This window comes from Apteryx mantelli, chromosome 4, assembly GCF_036417845.1.
Source record: "Apteryx mantelli isolate bAptMan1 chromosome 4, bAptMan1.hap1, whole genome shotgun sequence".
Classification (NCBI taxonomy): Eukaryota; Metazoa; Chordata; class Aves; order Apterygiformes; family Apterygidae; genus Apteryx; species Apteryx mantelli.
The window spans coordinates 33,235,972-33,251,982 of record NC_089981.1 but is presented as its reverse complement, the minus strand read 5'-3'; the positions used below and the strand labels follow the sequence as shown (position 1 = coordinate 33,251,982).

The 16,011-nt window shown below is 41.6% G+C and overlaps 1 protein-coding gene across 1 annotated transcript; it reads left to right on the top strand.

Annotated features, from left to right (window-relative positions):
* Positions 1-408: 408 nt before the first annotated feature.
* On the top strand, positions 409-14,818 carry RCN1 (reticulocalbin 1). Its single transcript, XM_067296204.1, has 6 exons — positions 409-756; positions 5,711-5,904; positions 7,523-7,701; positions 8,240-8,300; positions 11,499-11,698; positions 12,646-14,818. The coding sequence occupies exons 1-6, from the start codon at positions 413-415 to the stop codon at positions 12,751-12,753; spliced, it is 1,086 nt and encodes a 361-aa protein (XP_067152305.1). The 5' UTR covers positions 409-412; the 3' UTR covers positions 12,754-14,818.
* Positions 14,819-16,011: the final 1,193 nt, after the last annotated feature.

Below are 16,011 nucleotides of genomic sequence, written 5' to 3'. Positions count from 1 at the left end.
CATGAGGTCTCTGGGCCGGCAGGATCGACCGCCGCGGCCCGGCAGCGCTGCCATTCTGCGCCCCGCTCAGGGGGGCTGCCCGAGGGGCTCCGAAAAGCCGGGGGCCATTAGGCGCCGCGCGCCCGCACCCCGCGGCCGTTGGGGACCGTTAGGCGCTGCGCGCCTGCTCGCCGCGGCCGTGGGGGGCCGCCGGGCGGCCGGGCACCCCGCGCCGCGTTGCCGACGTGGCGGGCCGGGCAGGGCGGCCGCTGCCCAATAGCGAGCGCCGTAACAGCGGGGACCGGACGCGTCCGCCTGCGTCCGCCTCCGTGACTGGCCGGGGGAGGAGTGGGGCCGCGAGCGGGAGCGCGGCCGCGGCCCCAGCGCCAGCGGGGCCAGCAGCGGAGGCGGCGCGCCCGCCGGGGCGGGTGCGATGAGCGGCCCCGGCCTCAGTCGCTGCCTGCTGGAGGTGGGGTGCCGGCCGGCGCCGTCCCGCTGCGAGACCCTGGGTGCGCGGAGGGCGCGAGGCATGGGCGGCGGGCCGGCGGGGCGCCCGGCGCTGCCGCCGCCGCTGCTGCTGCCGCTGCTGCTGCTGCTGCTGCTGGCGGCGGGCGCGCGGGGCAAGCCGATGGCGCGGCAGGAGCGGGCGCGGCCCGGCGCCCCGCAGCAGCACGAGGACCGGCCCGGCTTCCAGTACGACCACGAGGCCTTCCTGGGCAAGGAGGAGGCGCGCAGCTTCGACCAGCTCAGCCCGGAGGAGAGCAGGGAGAGGCTGGGGTGAGCGCCGCGGCCCGCGCTAACGTGGCGGGGGAGGGCCGGGGCCGGGGGCTGGGCAGCGCCGCGGCCGCCTGCGGGCGGCTCGGGCGGGCTTCTCGCCCGGCCCTGGCGGGGCGGCGGCGGCGGCGCTGGGCACGGCCTGCCCCGCTACAGCACGGGGGCCCGGGAGGCCCGCGCACTCCCCCCCCAGGGCCATGAAACGCGCGCTCAGCCGCAGCGCGGGCACCCTGGAAGGGCCCTGTCTAGCAAGTGGTAGGTGTTCAGGTACGCCGCTTTCCACCACCCGGCTGACTTTGCAAACAAGCAACAAGCTGCTCTTTCTCACTTCTGTGTTTTTCTCTCCTGCTTTCTGTGGTCCCACAGCGCAGTGCCCCGGGAGGGAGCTGCTGTGTGCAGTGCTGTGCCAGGTGTCAGACAGAGCCCACCCATCGCTGGAGTGCTTTGCTGCTCCATACATGCTCCTTACCTCCCGAGTCACCTGCCTGGACCATATTAGTTTGAATCAAGTTTAAATCATTTCTTCTCTTTGCCTGGTTACAGCTCCTATTTACAAGTCCACTTTAAGCCATCTTCCCATTGCCTTTCTACTCGTGACATCTTTGCCCACTCTCTCATACTGTTGATCTTACTTCCCTACTGCTCTTTACATTGAGAACAGTCCATGAAACAGTTGCCTTCTCTTACCACTTCTCCCTCCTTTACAGCTTCTTTTACAAGAAGTGAGATGGCTAATTAGAACTAGGTTTAACAGTAATTGAAGAAAGATCCTCTTATGTATTTAAAGAGAAAATAGTTTTAAAAGTTTATATGCTCTCATTAAGACTAGCTTTGCTTTTCCTTCTGTAGAGAGTGGTACTTATCATATGTTCTGCCTAGTTCCCTTGTAAGCTCTTAGCACAGCATCTAGGCTTGTCTCAGAGACTGACCTCTTGATCTTTCTGGAAGCTGTCACTGTTATTTACCTGTATCTCAGCAGGTAAACAGATAAAGGGGATATCAGAAATGAGCAATTTAGCCCACCTTATTTCAAGACAGGAGCAAAAATCATGTTCTCAACATGTATCATGCCTTGGATTCTTATAAAGTATATCAATAACACGGGCATGCCTGAGCCCAGAAACTGGGCTCACTCTTATGTCAGGTCTACTTTTAAATTTACACCAGTATAGGTATTTCAGTTGGGGTTATGATTTAACAAAGAAGTTGTTTTACTCTTAAACTAACTCAGCAAGGGGGGAAGAGTTTTAGTGATCTCAACTTGTGCACCATGGAGAGGTGACACAGGCATATTAAGCCACTGCCACAGTCAATAACCTTTAAACAGAGATGACTGAAGTCTCCGTGTAAGGACCGAAGCCCCCATTGCAGGGTGAGCATTGTGCAGCAGAACATCAGAGGTGTGGTCTCTGGGGTGCCTTGGCTGTGCTCTAGAGTGTATTTCATAACTTTCAGCATCTCCAAACCTTCTGATTTCACATACTGTACTGGGAGGTGGAGGAGTGGCTTTTAAAACATTTCACTTTCTTTTTATTATGGTTTAATAATCAGGTACTGTAAGAAAATGGAAAACAGTTTTGTTACAGGGACCTCTCTGCAGTGAGGGTTATAAATTGTGTCACTTATCAGCATATGAGTGGCTTTTAGGAGGACAGGTTTAATGAACAGCTATTTTTAAACAGTTTCTGGGAGATGTTTCTGCGAGAAAATGTATAGTCTGCTGCTCTAACTACATTGCATGCTGCTGCTTTTGTAAGTCATTTAAACTTGCCTAAGAAGGGTGACAGCATATCAGTCATGCTGTGGAATACCAGGGCTAGACAGCAGTAATGCAAAGCTACTCTCATCTCCCTCCATCAAGCAAAAAGGAAGCAGCCAGTACACAGAAAAACCCTGCAAACTCAACTACCCGCAGCCTCAGTGATGGAACAGCTGTGCAGTATGATCCAGTTTGAGACAGTGGCACATACCAGCCCACAGTCATGTCATGACATGGGAGTACACCTGCCCTTGTGACTGATCCAATGACAGGAGCATCCCTTCTCCCTTTCCTCCCACACTGGATCACTTGATAAGGGGAGACTCACATATTTCCAAGCTATGCGAAGTACCACAACTCACCTGGCTTTGCAGAAGTTGGAGTTAGTCCCAGTGCAGCATCCAATGACTGCACTGAGGGAGCAGGGACAGCCGTTAAGAAGAAGGGGAGCAGGGCTGCAGTCCTGTGAATGTTCTCCCCATCATTTGTGGCAGGCCTGTCATTTTCAGAGAACATAAAGGATGATTACAAATCCTCACAATATAAAGGTTTCTGTTATTTATAAAGACAAAGGTCAGAGTTTAGCCACATGCAGTTGTTCTCGGGCATCAAGTACAGAGGGGAAACCTTCCTCTTTCAGCCACTTTGTAGCAATGATTTCCCTGCCCCAACTTTGTTTTATCTAATGGCAGGCTGTATGTACCTCTTGCATGTGGCCTCTAGCTTCTTTGTTAGAAAGTGGAAAACTAATGCTGAGTGTAATCCCACAGAAGTTAAAGGGAGAAAGGTTGCAGGTGTTACATACTTGGGCACATAACTTACTGAGTATGACCTGGCATTTTGTGTCTGTTATGTGCTGCTTGAATTTTTGCTGTATTCAAGAATTAACCATTTAAAATGAAGGCACTAAGACTTTTCAGACTTAACAGTGTCCATTAGCTCCACTACAAAACTTAGAATGATCCTGAGACATTTTATAGGTAATTATCAGTATAAAAAGCGAAGCCCACAGTACATACAATAGCTTCTCACCCCACCTTTAGGAGCCAGTAGACAAGACATTTGTCCCCCATCTTTGATGGGGAAGCAGAATGTGCATGGATGCAATAGAGCTATAAAAACGAGTACAGGTGGAAAGAACAAAGCATGAAACATCCTGGTAAACAGTGCTGCCTGCGCGCAGCACACATCCTCACCTTCCCAGTTCCAGAGTATGAGGGAAGTGTTAAAATTAACAACAAACTGCTAGCAGAATCATTTATTGCATTTAACTTACTACATTTAACAATAGACGAAAATATCAGCTAAACCAATTAAGTCAAATTCATTGTAGGGCAAATCCATTGATAAATACAGTCCATTGTGCAGTGAAAGGGACTCTTGGCAGTCAAGTCCCCTTGAGATTTATACAGAAGGGAAAAGAGTTTCCCAGTCAGTTAACTCATACTTTCCTACCTCAGAGAGGGAATTCAGTAACTCTTTTTTTTCCCCCTGGCTCAGAAATACCTTCATTAAGAATTCTGCAGCCAGATTTGAAACACCTATCCATTTAGCTCTGATTTACAGTAAATGGCGTATGCTACAGATCTGATACTATCAGACTAACACAAGATTGTTGCAAGTTCAGCAGAATCTGCTGCTGGTATTTGATTCTGTACTTACTGCTTTCATAATTGAGGCTCAGGAAAGGACATTGCTTTACTAGTTGAGGAGTTCCCATCGGCCAATGCCAGTTTCTTTGTGGGGAACCAAGATGTTGCATTGCATGAAAAAGTTAAAAGAGCAGACCTTTTCATTATATCCTTTGGCTGCCTGGAGGTTTAGGGCAGCTCAGCTGTTAATTGCCAAGTCAGGATTTAGACGAGTGAACTGCTGTTTTTACCCCATCTTACAAATGATGCATAGCTAGACCACAGGGCTGGTGACTGAGCAGCTGGTCATTCAGGTACCTTGAGGTGGCCACTGGTAGTCACTGAACTGCTAGGTGCCCTGCAACTACAGATCACTCCTGTAGCCTCACAAGCAGTGATTCAAGGGTTAAAACTGCTGCTGTAACTGAAGCCACTCTGGCTGTGTGCAGGGGAGTTGTGCTAATTACCCCGGTCCCAGGAGCAGAGTGCATCGTTTCCCACAGGCCAGTGCCCAAAATATAGTAATACTAAGACAAGTTTACCTACAAGCTGTGGGATTCAAACTGCACTCTTATTTTAGATAAAGGGTTTATCAGTGGGTCTACCACTGTAGCTGGAACAGAAGCCAGTTTTACAAACTCAAAATTGAAACTAGTGGCATTTAGCAACTGCAGGCGTCCCTTTATAGATTTATTGCAGAGAACCTAAACGCTAGTGAGTTGCATTTTTTGCACAGTTGTTCAGGTCAGTTTTATCTGCAGCTACATGCAGAACTTGTCAAAGGTTGAGGCTTCCTTGGGAGTCCCCCAATACTTTAATGACTGCCGATTTCAAGAGGACTTGAGGCTAGGCAGGATTGCACAGGGTACTGGCTTAGATCCAAGTTGCCAACAGTGACTGGAGGCCTGCTGCAGACTAGCTATTGAATTAGTGAATAAAGGCCATTCCTGGCAATACAAGCAACATTGCTTCTCTGGGAAAGAAAGAAAAGAAACAGAAAGAAGCGAAGAGGCAGGAGTGGAAGAGAAAGCTGTACATGGCACACATCCTCTGCACTACACAGAAATATAGCTCACTCCAACCTGGCATCAGTCTGCTGGAAGGCCACAGAAGGAACTGCAGGAGTCTGCAAAATCCTAGGTTTTGCCCTGATTGCCTCTGGCAAGCAGCAGTACAGGCTTTCGTCTGAGATGAGGTTTAGCCTCCTACTCCCAGCATGACAATTCCCTATGGACACTGCACAGGTTTCCTCCTTTGTTAGTAGATACAGTCTAAGAAATCCAGAATCATATATCGTCTGATGTGTTTGTTCACTAATTTTGGTTGTGCAAGTTCCATTTTAATTATTCATAGCAATATTAAATAAAGCATGGAGAAATATCTCTTAAGATAATCTGCATAATGCAAGAAAGCCTTAGCCAGCAGGACAGCTTTCTAAGTTTTGGGCATGGCGTTTTTGTGGAGAACAATGAGACAAAAATCAGGTCCCTGTAAAGCTTACTAAAACCGGACTGGCATGCACTTTGTTTTTCTGTCAGCTCTTAAAGATGCCTGTCTCCTTTTACAGGAAGATTGTGGATAGAATAGATGACAATAAAGATGGCTATCTCACAACAGAGGAATTGAAAAACTGGATTAAACGGGTACAGAAACGCTACATCTATGAAAACGTGGCCAAAGTTTGGAAAGATTATGATCTAAACAAGGACAATAAAATCTCCTGGGAAGAATACAAACAAGCCACATATGGCTATTATCTAGGTAAGACAACATTTTCAGATTACATGCTAAAAGAAGACTGAGATTATAAGGCACAAAATCACACCTTATAGTCAGCAGGAGCTGGGTGTCATATTTAGGACTTTGAAAATCGCATTAAATTTTATAGACACTCAGAGGTCAAAAGCATTTCTTAGTCGTTCATTGCAGCCATTTCCACATGGGTCACCCATAGACAGAGGATTTTGTAGAGTGATTATCAGATGTACTGACAAAGCTGAACTGAAGTTTCCTACTCCAGTTTAGAAATATGGTATTATTTTTTAACATTAAAAAAGACTACTTTAATTCAAAAATATTTATAGCATGATTAACCAGTATTTGTTCAATGCATTCTCTCAAAATTTTAAGAGTCTAGTTGCTAAAAATTTAGGCTGTGTCTAAGCTATAGAAAAGTTAGTGATTAAAATAGTTCTTGAAGAATGAAATGCTGCAGATTGTGATCAACCATAAATGAAAATCTTTAACAAATCAGGCAAAAGAAACATCTGTTTAAAAATATACCTAAATTATATTATTTTTTCATATATATTCCCTTTGCTTTTTATAAGTTAATCAAGGGAGAAGAGGAGAAGAGATCATTTAAGCTAAAGGGCATTGCTGACAGAAGAACAAATGGGTATTAACTGACCATGATTACATTTATACTGGAAATGGGAAGACTGTTTCTAGCTATCATAGGGGCAGTTTCTGGAGCAAGCTTCCAACAGCAGTAATAAGGACAAAGTCTATATTAGATTAAAATAGAGCTTATTACATTTATGAAAGGAATTTTTTTGACACACATACCTATAGCAGTATCCCTCGGAGCCCTTTTCAGTACTGTGTCTTTGCTCTGTGTAATCCTCAAGATTTGGAGAACAGCTACCACATTGTGATCTTGTGTTAACACGCACTTAAAATTCCCACCAGTGATTCCTAGCCTAGATTGTTTCAAATCTCTCTGTTTCCTAAAATATGAATTGAGAAATTGTTATAATATGAATATTTTTCATGTTTGAAGTCAGTTTAGTGATCCTATTTTAAAATTTGTATCAAATACCATTCCTGTCATGCCACTGAACACCCTGAAAAATCTCATTGTTTTAAACATAAAAATAATTGTTAGGTTCCCCATAACAGAGGCATAGTAGTTAGGTAATTTCAGTCAGTCTGCCAGCTTCTGAAACCAGTCTTTGGTTTGCTTGCTTTTTGAAACCGAAAGATTGCGCAGATCATACTGATTCCTAAAAAGAATAAACCTTCTGTGAATGAAATCTACCCCAGACACTGCCTAAACAGACCTTACAAAAGCAGATTAAAAAAATTTTATGAAAGATAATATACTATATTGTAAAATCCATCATCCTGGATTCCAATAGAAGGCTTGTTTGGCCACTTACCTATACTACTAAGTTGCCTTAAAATCAAACCAATTTCTTGACCCCAAATTTAAAACTTAACAGGGAAGAGAAGTTCCATTTTAACAGAGCAGCTATTCTGGCAATAAGCCTTTGTATTTCTAGACCCTACTGAGTATGTGTTAGCAAACTAGGGGGCTTCATTGCAGTAGTATATTTCAGAAGGAACATAGTTTCAAGATTGTCTGATTAATTTGCAGAAAATCCAGAAGAATTCCAAGATGCAACTGATCAGCACAGTTTTAAAAAAATGCTGCCCAGAGATGAAAGACGGTTCAAAACTGCAGATCTGGATGGAGACTTAGCTGCCACTCACGAAGAATTCACTGCCTTTCTTCACCCGGAGGAGTTTGAGCATATGAAAGACATTGTTGTCTTAGTAAGCAGACCAAAACAATGACATTCTTTCTGCTTTTACTTTTCACATGAGCATTGAAATGCTTCTCTAACCTTTCCGTGCAGAGTTTAGAAAGACACACACACACCAGTAGCCAACTGGCAAACAGAAAGGGATGCCTTTCATGAAATTCACTTGATTTAGAGCTTTCAGTACAGGAAAGACTTGTTAAATGCACTTAGGCTGCTCCTAAATGGAATCAGAAACAGTCCTACCATGGACTTAAACCAAAATAAAAGGAAGGGTATACTGACATGCATATAAGTGTGAGGTAAGCTTATATCTGCCCTAAATGAAAACTTTGGCATGCTGTCCAGTTCATTCACGTGCAGGGAATTTCTTCAGCATGAAAGGAGATTTGTATATTCCTTGTACAAACAACGATTGCACTGGAATCAGCGAGAATAAGTTTCTCTGTGTACAAGGGGAGGGCAGGCCTCAAATGTGAAATGGTCAGTGAGGAGAGTAGTCAGAATTCTCAGTTCTCTCTTGACTACTTCAATGCAAAACTGTTTTTCAGGAAACCTTAGAGGACATAGACAAAAATGAGGATGGTTTTGTGGATCAAGATGAGTACATTGGTAAGTGTTGAGGTTTGTTTCTTGTTAAATCTCCAGTCAATTTGTCTGTCTTTTCTCAAATCTGGATCAGTATTTACAACCCAAAGATGTGTGTGCTCCGGTTCACCTATTTTCAACCAACCAACCAAAAAAGTCTAATTTAATTTTAGGCAGATAGCAACAGCAACAGGAAAAGATTCCTAGCATTTTCCAGCCTAAGATCCTCCTCTTATTCACTTACAACCTGGCTAACTAAGAGGGTCTGGAATGGTATTTTCCATGGCAGGAGGCTACCTATGGCTGTTTTTGACAGGCAGACCATGCTAAAATAGTGCTGCTATTTCCAAAAAACAGATTACAGAAGATAGCACAGATTTTTTTGAAATGATTTAGTACTTCCATGCTTTGAAACTAGACCATAAAATTTGTAGGGAATTGTGATATCAGAAATGGGCCTTTCCCAGTTTCTCTGAATATTTGACTAGTTTTACAGCTTTTGAAAGCATTGTTCAGAAATGCAGGAGGATCATAAAGTGAATTAATCTTTACTCAAGTCTGAAGAGTGCTTGGCTATGCAAAATAGCTGAGAAGCATGCCTGGCAAAACATGAAGAATCACACCTTGCAACAGGTCTGCATTAAAAAAAAAAAAAAAGAAGAAAGATGCCTTTTTCTACTAGTTATTTTCCTGGTTCAATTAATAACTAAAAAAAATGCTTGTTTTTATGTGGCAAGGCCATTATGTTTCTTTTAGAAATACAAAAAGTTGCATTAAAAATGAACTATGTAAAAGTAACACTAAGATTTAAGGTTCTCAGAAGAAGTTGTGAAGTGCGTGAAAGTTAGTTGTGCATTACTCCAGCGACAGAAAGAGAACAGAATGGGAAGCATCAACATCAGATCAGAGTTAATTTGCTCTAACTTCCATCACACTGGGCAGTTAGCAGCTCTCTTGCACTTAGACCTATGAGGACAAAATGGCAACATGACTAGAGATCAGCAGTATGTAATACATTTTTCCATTTTGAATGTTGATATCACAAGCTAACTTCTCCCACTGTACCCACTTTGATGGGGTTTTAATCAAGAAAGTAGCACCAGGAAAGCATTAGAGCAAACTCAAATGAATCTTTCTGTTTCTAGTGGTGCTATAAAGATCATTTCACATATAATCAGGAACAATATACACATGTTAATTAATGGCAGGGGGTTTCTATTCCTTGTAAATTATATTTAGCCTCAGAATGCGAGTGCTATTCATTTATGACTGAAATAACAGAGCAGCATAATTTCCACAGTAATTTCAGTTCATTCAGTGACATTACCTACATATAATTATAAGGTAATTGTCAACATTTGTTACCATGTGAATGCTGTTTTTTCTTGTCTCCTATAGATAGGAGCATAGAATGTTCTAGTCACAATCACCCCACATTGGCAAGGATGATAAAAATCAAATTGACAGGACATGTCAGTTGTTTCAGATAAACAATATAATTCACACTTTAAAAAACAAAAAAAGTGAATGTGTTTTCTGAAGTTTTCTTTATGAGTTGAGGAAAAACGGTGCTTAAAATATTTCTACTTCCCTTATTCAGAGGTAATATTTTTTATTTTCTGTCAAACTAGGGTTAAAAAACAAGCACACAGAAAACCTAAACTCTTCTTTGGTATTTTATAAGAAACAATAAAAGTTCAAAAAGTGCAGCCTCTAGATCAAGTCTTTGATGGGGAAATCTGCTGAGGGTTGTAGAACGATTCCTCCCTCCTCCTTCCTTTCTCCTGTTTTGATTATCACAAAATTTGGTCAATTTTGCAAAAGCAAAGAACCAAAATATTCCCAGTCGTGTTACACCTTTTAAGCAGAAAGAACTAAATTCTCACTGTGCATAAGCAGGTACAGTGTGTTTCAGGGAGGTTGTAGGCAGTTCAGCCAACAGAAAGCTTCAGCCTAGTTAGTGCATGTGCTCCTGCTGCAGGGTGGGGGGAGGTGGTTCCTCGGGTTGAGACCAGCACCTACGCCTCCTATAGATACCCACAGCCTCTGGCCCTAACACTGTCCATGTGGGGTGCACTTTTCCGTGGCACGTCCTTGAAAACTAAACCCACAAAGGATAGGGGTGGCATCCACAGAGCAGACTTTAATTTTAATAGAAAATGGCAGGTTTGAGGGATAAGCAGCCCTGGTGAGTAGGAAGCAGTTGATCGGCAGATCAGAAGGATAAAGTGAATAAACTTATGCTTCTGGAGGGATTTTTCCTACCACTACTATGTAAGGCCTATGCTGTAAAGAACAGGTATCAAATCAATACCTGCTCTTAATAATCACTGCCACTCCCCCAACCCATTTAATTTGTTACACAGACAACAGCTGTCACTACTGCATTTTCCTACTGATGCTTTTGAAATACAGCACATGACTGATGTACAGAGCAGCTCACATACACAGTCTGTGCATCCTATGTCACAAATAGTACCATAGCCCAGGGTCACAAACTGTGCCAAGTGCACTGTGTGTTTCTCATACGCAGAATGCACTGCTGATGTATAACAACTTTTTCAAGTCTTTCCTTGTATAGAATACCTTCTACTGGAGCATGCTGCAGCACTGCGTGGTTAGAAAGGAATCATCTACTAAGATGGATTTCTCTTACATAGGCCCCTCTAAAAGCAGGACAAACACATTCAAGTTCCATTTATCAGATTTTTGTTTTCTTAAATTTCCCCTGTGCCTTTTATTCCCTTTACCACTCTTCTGGCTAGAGCCTGATCTCATTCACAAAGACATTTGCTGGCAGGGACAAGATAAAATAGCTAAGCTTCTTTCTCCCCGTACATCTGAGCCCAGCACTAAAACTCATGATTGCTATTTAAGAAAAGATCCTTAAACAACTTTTTTCACTCTGAAATTCAGTGAATAAAGGCTTTTGAACTGGTTCACCTCTCCTGTGTATTGAGATTAGCTTCACCAGCAGTGCATTGTTATGATGTAAGGGTAATTTAAGAATGGACAGAACCACCTGCAATGAAGAAATAGGCCTGAAGAGAAGATATGCACAGCTACTCCATTTACACCCCTTGTTTTATTTTCTGTACAAAGAAACTCTGTGCAAAGAATGAAAGTTTAGTCTTCCTCCGAGGAACATTGTATAAATGTCTTTAGTTTTGCATAATTTGCAAACTACATATGACTTAAGTGAGACCTTTATTTCCTATCCAGCTGATATGTTTGCAAATGAAGAGGGTGGACTGGAGCCTGACTGGGTGATTACAGAGCGCGAACAGTTTTCCGATTTTCGTGACCTCAACAAGGATGGAAAGATGGACAAAGAGGAGATTCGACACTGGATTCTCCCACAAGACTATGATCATGCACTAGCTGAAGCCAGACACTTAGTCTATGAATCAGATGTAGACAAGGTACTTAGTGCTTTGGTATATTTAAAAAAGATGTTAGATTAAATATTTAATTGGTTTCTTTTGCATAATATCAACTAGCAAGCAATGATTCCTAATGACTTTTCTTATTAGTACACTTTAAATGGAATTTTAAAGGCTGTAAGTGCTAGAGCCTTAATGTATCAATGCAGTTTTTAGTTGGTATGGTTACAAAGTACAATTGGTAAAATGCAGTCTGTTACCAGCGGTAGAAGTCCCATTGGCTTTCCTTAGGTTAGAAAACAAATTCTTTATCTTCATACACTTTCAAGTTTTAGCATAGTAAAAAATATTCTTTCTTCTTTTAAGAGGGGTCATGGATCTTTATATGTTAATTTAGACTGCAAGAGAAAAATCAGATACACATTAAGTTGGAGGTAGTAAAAAGTCCCAATTTATATCATCAAACACAAACATCTTTGTTTTAAAGACTGGTCCAGTACATCTGCTCCCTCTAAGATGGGAGATTAATGGTTCAGCAAATCCCAGATGTGATCTTCGGAATTGTAATATGAGCAAAGTTGGAGCCTGAAAAACTAAAACGACCTTACGCAGAGAGACTTAAATTTGCCAGCATAAGCAACCATCTTCAACAAAAGACACCAGAGGATTTTCATTTTCACAATTAGAAAGGCAAAACAAAACCATAGGCAAAACTGCATACCAGATAACTCATATATTCTGTTTGGCAGTGAGTTAATTGCAAAGCACTTTTAATGAACAGTTAAACCCAAATGAAGCCAGTGGGGCTTCTGACTTCTGCTGGAGTCCAAATTTCATTCATCATGACAGCTACAGTGATTCCTGAATCTGCAGCCTGCCCCTTTGAAGAATTTTCTATTTGTTATGTCTCTTATAAGTCTGTGCTGGTGTGTCTTTTATGTAGCCTTGAAAATGTTCTTACAGCAGTTTTGTTTTCCTCCCACCAGGATCAAAAGCTAACAAAAGAGGAGGTTCTAGACAACTGGAATATGTTTGTTGGCAGTCAAGCTACTAATTATGGGGAGGACCTCACAAGAAACCACGATGAACTATGATACAGTGTACAAAGCAGTATGCCACAGACCTTTTCTCCACATTACTGAAGTCACCATGTTCATCCCCTCTTTTGGAATGGACAAGGGATACCCTCACAACTGATTGACTTGTATCAATATATTTTTAACATACCAGCTTATGACCTCAGAAACTGTAGAAATAGCCTTGTACTCTTTTCACACTGTTAAACACTATATCTTATTACTACAATTCTTTTTTTTGGGGGAGGGGGGGGGAAGAGGAAGGGAAGGTAACTTTCCTTAATAGATTAGAGCCTGAACTGGGAAGTGCACTTCTAAAATGTAATTCTGAGGCTCTTTAGTAGTGAAATATTTTCTTCAAATACCCATTTTATCATAGTGAAATACAGCTAGGATTAGAAAGAAACTTAATGTTTAAACAGATTAAGTTGTTTAGTCCTCTTTCTTTAACATCATATAACAATTGAGAATTATAGTTTCACCCGCTTATATAAAGACTTGATACAACAAGATCCACAGCCTTTTTCTCCACACTGCATTTTTCTTTCTCAGTTTGGGCCAGAGGTTCTGAAGAAGGTATCCAGCAGCCCTGTGGCTCATAGTTTTAAGTGCAACATGTACAACTGGCCCTCCTCTGTGACCCCATCACAATGCAGAGACAGCACGTGTGGCCCGACAGCCTGTGCCGGCATTCCTTAGTGAGGAGTGTAGAGTTCATAGTGACAGCTGCTCCTTCAAACAACAGAATAATGTACAATTGTTTGTGGGCTGTTATGCTGTTTCATGGGAGAAATTATGCCACATGGAGCATAATTTATCTCATGCTTTTCGCACTTTACCCAAGCCATACTCTTATTCACATAGTGTGAATGGCAGCAGTTCTGTGATGGAGAAAGAATGAGACATATCACCCCTCTGAGCCTTCTGTCTTCCATGCCACATAGGGGGACAGATTCATATGGCTAAAGTTCAGGTTTTGTATGTATATAAGTATGTGTTATTGAAGCAACTGTGTGGAGACAGCTTTCTTTCCAAAGGAAAGGGTAAGCTTTCCTTTTTCCACACAGGTGTTTTTTGTTTTGTTTTGTTTTTTACTGTATAATGTGAGCTGTTACATGTATTTTATATATATATATATATATATATATATATATACACACAACCTAGAAAAGTTTGGTTGTTTTTACATGTACTGGTTTTAAAATAAGCACAATAAAACCATTACTTTCTTTTTGATACTATGAAGGTGCAATAACACTAATACAGGCTAGCATAAAGAGATGCTGTGAAAGCAGAACCAAACCTTTAAAGTCAGAAGTTCCAAAAGCACTGGATCGTTGGCAGCTCCTGTAGGCTGGCTGGTTGTCTAGAAACAGCAGCTGGTCATATGGCACCGACTGTTTTTTCCTGCTTTGCTTCATCCCCCCCGCAAAAAAACCCCAAACCAAACAAAAAAAAAAAACTAGAAAGAAGTCCAACGTATCCAGTTGCTATCGCTGTCACTAGAATCTGTCCAGAACACTAATACTAGTAGATTTGATCCCTGGGGTGTTACGGGCAGCAGGTGAAAGTCCAGAAGACACTTCACTTCAGGGTGCCTTGAAGATTTCCTGTACAGCATCATACACGGGCAATCACAGAGCCATTCAGAGAGAAGAGCTTTGTGGCTTTGTGATTATGATGTACTTCTGGCATTTAAGAAACAAATTTAGGAAAATCACCATGAGACAATGCAGAACTGTGACCTCCATAAACAGTGTCGTTTTTATAAGGTCACATAAGAACTATGTTTAAGTATTTTACTTCTTTCAATTGAAGATAATCTAAACTCTAGATCACAGCGTCTGGGAGAGATTACATCTTCTTGCTAGCGCAATTATTAAGCTTTTGGTGTGCACTTCTTATGACATTGCCAGCAATGTCTTCTAAAAGTCCCTACCTCCTCCACTAACATACAATAGGACAAACGTCATAAGCCATAAGCAAACTGCTTTTGCTCTTCCAATACCCTCAAGTCAAAGTAATGCTTAAATGCACTGTTATCTGAGAAGCAATAAAATTGTATCTTGGCACATGCAGAACATTCTCTGTTTAGTTTACTATTTGGATTTGTAAAGATTTACTGTATTCAATAATCTTAATGTAATCTTGAGTTTTGTTTTGATTATTCCTTTCATACTAACATTTGACAGTTTTATACTTTAGGAACAGAATTGCCATGTTCTCTCTGCAATTAGATTATCTTCTGCTGTTTCAGGAAACAATACCTTAAAAGACCTCAGAACAAAGCTCGCTTCCTGCAAGTGAAATGCAGCTCACACTGGATACTAAGCCAAGGATTTTCATTGGATCCCAAGGGAAGGTTGTTTGCTAACTCTCGTTGAAATTCAGTGGGAGTTGGGTGCTGAGACACTAAACATTGCTGCCTTCAGCTAAACATGACACTTCCAAATCCACTGCATTCTGTCCCAACAAAAAACTGCATCTTTGCTTTGACAGGCAATCACATTTTCTTCCATGCTACTCAATGAATTTGGAACAGAATTAGTGTCAAATGAGAGAAAAATCATGGTCCCCTGTTAGATCTCAATTCATTAATGCTTGCAACACACTGAGAATTTTCCAGTATAAAACTATACTTACATGAGTAACACTGCTGAAATCAGGAGCTATTCATGCAAGCAGGAACTGGAAATTTAGACCCATGATATTTTAGTTTTGGCTTTTTTTTTTTTTTTTTTTTAACAACAATAATGATACTCAAATAGATTTCGCTATGCCCAGCTTTGAAAAAGACAAACTGACAATTAAAATGAGACTTAAAATAATCAAATTATCAACCATTGTCATTGTAATGGGGTCATATTAAGAACTTTTTATAAAGCAAAATATAAAAACATTATTTAGAGAACATGAGTTACCATGGATGTCATTTCACTCTAAGGGCTATCCTTTCTACAGCTCTTTATAGTGTTTCACTTACCAACATTCGGTAATGCATAGTACATTTTCTGCACTAAATTCTCCTTTCAAGCTCAATGCACTAAGGAAGAGTAACTCCTAAAGAGACTAGAGCTTCTGGGTTTAAATTTAACACTATTTAAGGAAAGCAAACCTTTGCTAGGGGATATAACTGTTAACACTGTGATTTTTCAAGCCTAAGGTTTCTAATGGGGTTTGACTGTTCCAGAGAGAACATTTTTTTTTCCTAGGTAACATATTTCAAGTCATATTATGAGCAAATGCTACAAAATTTTAGTGTAATGTGAAATACTG

Bases quoted from the DNA above. Each gene is read 5' to 3' on its own strand.
- RCN1 (XM_067296204.1), top strand. From the start codon at position 413: ATGAGCGGCCCCGGCCTCAGTCGCTGCCTGCTGGAGGTGGGGTGCCGG. The intron at 757-5,710 runs GTGAGCGCCGCG...CTCCTTTTACAG, and splicing joins GAGAGCAGGGAGAGGCTGGG to GAAGATTGTGGATAGAATAG. The intron at 8,301-11,498 runs GTAAGTGTTGAG...TTTCCTATCCAG, and splicing joins GGATCAAGATGAGTACATTG to CTGATATGTTTGCAAATGAA.